At 39.0% G+C, this 4,848-nt stretch overlaps 1 protein-coding gene across 1 annotated transcript; it reads right to left on the reverse strand.

Moving 5' to 3' along the window:
- Nucleotides 1-260: 260 nt before the first annotated feature.
- Nucleotides 261-3,544, reverse strand: LOC129409703 (uncharacterized). The gene is made up of 5 exons (XM_055156211.1): nt 3,493-3,544; nt 2,752-3,417; nt 613-744; nt 488-525; nt 261-404 (listed from the first exon to the last, which is right to left on the reverse strand). The coding sequence occupies exons 2-5, from the start codon at nt 3,182-3,184 to the stop codon at nt 261-263; spliced, it is 747 nt and encodes a 248-aa protein (XP_055012186.1). The 5' UTR covers nt 3,185-3,417; nt 3,493-3,544.
- Between the last annotated feature and the right edge of the window lie 1,304 nt (nt 3,545-4,848).

The following is a 4,848-nucleotide window of genomic DNA, read 5'->3' on the forward strand; positions in this document are numbered from 1 at the left end:
AAAAAAAGAAATCCAAACTGAGCATTAAGCTCTGCAGTCTGAACATAGCCTTGTTGAAACGTTTGTGATGAATAAATGCTAGATAGATGTGTTTAATGTCATACCATGGAACATTCCAGGCAAAGCAATAACATCACTATGGAGACAAGCGGATGACGGACCTTCCACCAAAAATATTACAAACTTTACATTTAAGGAAGCAAAACATAATTATGCTGAATAATGGAAGAAACAACAAACTGTGAAAATGTGATGGGCTTTTAATAAGATTTTGGCAGCTGGTCCTGTCGATTCTTCACTTCAGAATAAACCACCGGGTCCTGTCGGGGCGTGACTGAGGCTGACCTGCAGGAGGCGCTCAAGGGCACCACATTCACTCTTGCATAAGTAATCTCCTCTTCAGTCTGAAAAACAACAATACAAGAACTTTGTGAGCAAATATAGTCTTAGTCATGTCATGAATATGTAATAAAAATATCTCTATGACCTGTTCATCATGAGTGGAGCCATGACAGCAAGATCCTTCTGTAACAGAAACAAATGTTGTGTTCCTTGGGTGTGAGAAAGTGAAATAGAATTCTCATGTGTTTGTGATGTAAATGTGGTCAGTACCTGTATGTTGATTCTTCCTGTATCTGTAAACCAGCCACACCAGGACGACCACAGTCACACAGAAAACAACGTTCAGCACAGTCAAGACGATGACAGTCGGGCTAAACTTGGACAGATCAGACACGTCACCACCTTCAAACGGAAAACGAGACTTTATAAAAACAACACCATATATAATTAGACATATTATACTAGTACTTTTGTAATTCTAATCTATGACACCTATGGATCATTAGGTTCTGTTTTGGACAAATTGTTATAATGGTCTAAAATGACTTCACAAAAGAACCAAGAGCACTGACTTAAAGCTGAAAACTGTGGTGCTGTTTTACACTTGCCCATTTATGATACAGTATGTCACTGTAAACAGCATCACAACAAAGTGCTGCTCTGCTGGACTGAACTGTGTCAAGCATAAACAATATTTTGAAGTGGACTGTGTGACTAAAGAGCCAATCAGGGGTGAGGGTGTTGAAGGCACTTGCCCCTTTCCACTCGCACCACTGGTTTGGCAGTGGACCGACGCTTAGCAACAAGGCACACTGCTGTCAATCAAACGTGCTGAGCCGACCTTCGGGAAAGAATGTACCTGGTTGGTTTGTTATGTATTACATTGTGTCGCCTTGTCACGATGTGCATGTAGGTCTGTTATATACACTTCTGACACATGAGAGAGCGAGTCAGTGAATCCTAGCCTCCTGAAATGTTGAAATGTTAAGACATGTTTTGTATAATTTCTCATCTTTTTGTAATTATTTTGTTGACTATTTTGTTCCAGTATTGCTGGTTCAATTGAATGTTGAAAAGAAAAATAAATGTTCTACATTTAATGTCCAAATAGTCGACTTATGGATCCTTTTATTGCTGCTTCAATGACTTCAATGTTTGTCATTGTTTAAAACTTGAGTAAAACTAATCAGAGACACGATCACTCAGTCAACAATAAAATATCCTCATTAATGTTCAGTAATGGTCAAATTCACCTTTATTTAGTGATTTATGAATAATGTCTATTGACTTGGCTCGCGAGGGTTTGTGACTTTTAAAATATGGGTCCCCAGAAAAAAATCTGGGAAACACTGGCATATTATTTATATATATGTTCACATCTTGATTTACAGTCAAATGAACACACCAGTGTCATGTAGAGTTAAAATGAACATTTTAATGAGGAGATGCCCGACGGCTGCAGTTACAAAGAAAGTGAAGTGAACTGGAACCAGCTTTGAATGGAAACATTTTGAGACCATGTTCACTTCCAGTTTGGAAGACACCAGCCATTTATCTCCATCTACAATATGTCCATTCTACGATGCACACGGCCCTGCCTATGGATAGTTCAGTTCAGATTATGTTGCCAAATACTACGTGCATTACTGCTAGAAAAATCAAATTTGAGAAGGAAGAAGTCATGTACCGAGGTTTATTGAAATTAAGTCTTGAATTAAAGAGAATGAAGATAACTTAAACATGCATGACTGGCTCAAAAGAGAAACAACTATGACATGGTTAAAAGTAAATTTTGCATAATATGATCCCTTTAATAGATAATGATGATACATTCATATTTTATTGATTCAGGCTGAGTAACTTCATAATTAAGGGGTTATGGTTGAGGTATTAATTAAGTAGTTACTAAACCTGATTCATTCTAAATAGACAATTTCATTATGAATTTAATCTTAATCTGACAGGTAAAAGATTTGGACATGAACAGCCCACAACAACAGTTTGTCAGAAGAATGCTTCATGTTGAGACAATGGCCCCAGTATATTTTATGAACCAGCAGTGATCCATCAACATATTCACACGTCTTTACTGCAACAGGACCAGCATTTCAAAATACACACATGCAATTTTTTTTTTTAACCATGTTACATCATTGTCCTCAAATTAAGTACATGCTTGGAGTTGGGTTTTGTTTCATTTATGTTTCATTAAACCATAAATACAAAGTGATCTTGTCTGAGCTCAAAAATGTTCTGTTCTGTTGCATCACAGGTAAAACTCCAGACTTCTTTTACACAGTTTTTCCATAAATTCATAAACCATCACCCATTTGGTGGTCAAACTGTGGTCATCACATGGCTTCACTAAAATGGAAATAGGGGTGAAGTTTGTAAAGTTTAAATACTTACCGTGCACAAGCATCCTGGTCCCTGTCCCCGTCTGCATGTGTCCACAGACAGTCACCACACACAGGTAGATTCCATCTGCTGTAGATGTGATGTTGGCCAAGGTCAAGTTATGAACACATGAAGTTTCTTCAGTGTTTGAGTGTATGTCACACACAACCTCATTGATATTGTTCCAGGAAATCGTTTCAGAAGCAGAATCTTTAATCCAGGTGACACTGATGTGATCTTTAGAGCAGAGGCTGGTGTTAAATGAACAGCTGAGAGTCACAGAGTCTCCTGGCTGCACTCTGATATAGTCTGGACTCTGGAGCACAGACTGCATGAGCTTTGACTCTCCTTCAAACTTCAGAACAGTGCCTGATCCAAAAAGAGTATTAAATGAGCGAACTATTCCACAGTAGTACGTGCCGACATCCTCTGCTGTCATGTTCATTATGGTCAAAGTGGTTTCATCAGAAGAACTTTGAACTAAATAATGATTTACAGCTTTTGTCTCAGGGAAATTTACTGTTGATGCGAGCAGTTGTAGACTCCTGTTGGTGTCCAGTTTGTACCACACTCTACGTCTCCAAATATTTCTGGTTGAACATTTGATCACCACAGTCTCACCGAGTTTTGCAGTTTGGAAACTTTCAAGCTGCTGGACTTCATGTGGCTCAGACACACCTAAAATACAAAACAAATGTTGTACACAAGTGTATGTAAAGATCTGGTTAGTTCTGCAGTGTTCCTCATACTTACACAGAGTCCAGAGCACAGTGATGATGACAGTGTTCAAAGATCACCATTGTCACGAACCAGAGGGTTTGTTGAGTTGATGTGGGCAGAGGAAGGATATATATATGTGTGAGAGTGGAGCTTTCTGATTGGATGATACAAAATCATACAGTGTTGCTGATTGGGAGCTGCGTGTCTTTTGCACATGTTCACTCGTCTATACAGATGTCTTGCATGTGCTTCAAAGACTTGGTATCAGTTACTAATTGCTTTTGCTGTTTCAACTAAAGACATTATCTTGACAGTATGTCGGCAGAATCTGTAACACATGTATTAACATTTAAAATGTTGTTCATCAGTATGGTGCAGCCAGCGCCCCGTCCCAGAGCCTCAGCCTAAAAGTTAGTGCTTATTGCTAGTGTAAAGTGCTTTATTTATATTTCTTGGATTAGTTTGAAGAACAAGAATATTTCATGGGTTCAGGCCATGGCAGCATCTCAGTCTCTGTCCATAGTTTGCTTCACCTCAACCATCTGCACCTTGAAAGTAAAAACACCCTGAGTAAGACCTAGGATCTGCTGGGGGACGATGTCTGGAAAGGGAAGTTTGCTCAGACTGCAGCGTCCAGGAGCCAATCCAGGATAAACAGAAGAAGATAGATGTACATGTATATAAAGAGAGGTTGGTGGCTCAGAAGTTGTTGTTTGAACTCCATTAAAGAGTTTCAGTCATGTTGGTGATATTGAACATTCACCTCTAGATCAGACCTGTATGTGCCGTTCCTGTTCATGCTTGGTAGAAGCTAAACTAAGTTAAGAGGTTGGACAGTTGGTATTGAAGGAAGGCTTTTTCTTGTCCAACTCTATCACTCACTGATGTGTCAAAATGAAGACATGATACTGTGCTGGTGAGAGAGGAGGAAACTTGTGTGTGGTTAGAGCAGAGGTGTAAAAATAACCTTCTGTTCGTCAAGAGAACAAACTTTCTCTAACAGCTTTAGAGAGGAGACAGAGACCAATAATACCAACAACTCACACTATGTTTACAGTTTTAATAGTATTTAGAGCACAGATATCCAGACTTTTTTCACACAGGGCCACATATTGAAACATATTCCAAGAAGAGGGGCACAGATTAGTGGTGTACAGTCTGTCATTTGGATTGGTGCATGTGACACAGATGTGGTCTACAGCTACAGGAAGAATCAACAGGTTATGTACAATATAGAATATGGACAACAATAAATAGGTAGTGTTGAAGTGGGCTGACATGTACATGGTGTTGTTTGAGTACATTGCCATTTTAGCATTGGTGAAAACTAAAAACAGCCACTGTACTGATAATAAGGTCTGTATCAAACAGCAGAGTTCTGCTTTTGAA

This window comes from Boleophthalmus pectinirostris, unplaced genomic scaffold, assembly GCF_026225935.1.
Source record: "Boleophthalmus pectinirostris isolate CB_2022bp ecotype Guang Dong unplaced genomic scaffold, ASM2622593v1 HiC_scaffold_20, whole genome shotgun sequence".
NCBI classification, from domain to species: Eukaryota; Metazoa; Chordata; class Actinopteri; order Gobiiformes; family Gobiidae; genus Boleophthalmus; species Boleophthalmus pectinirostris.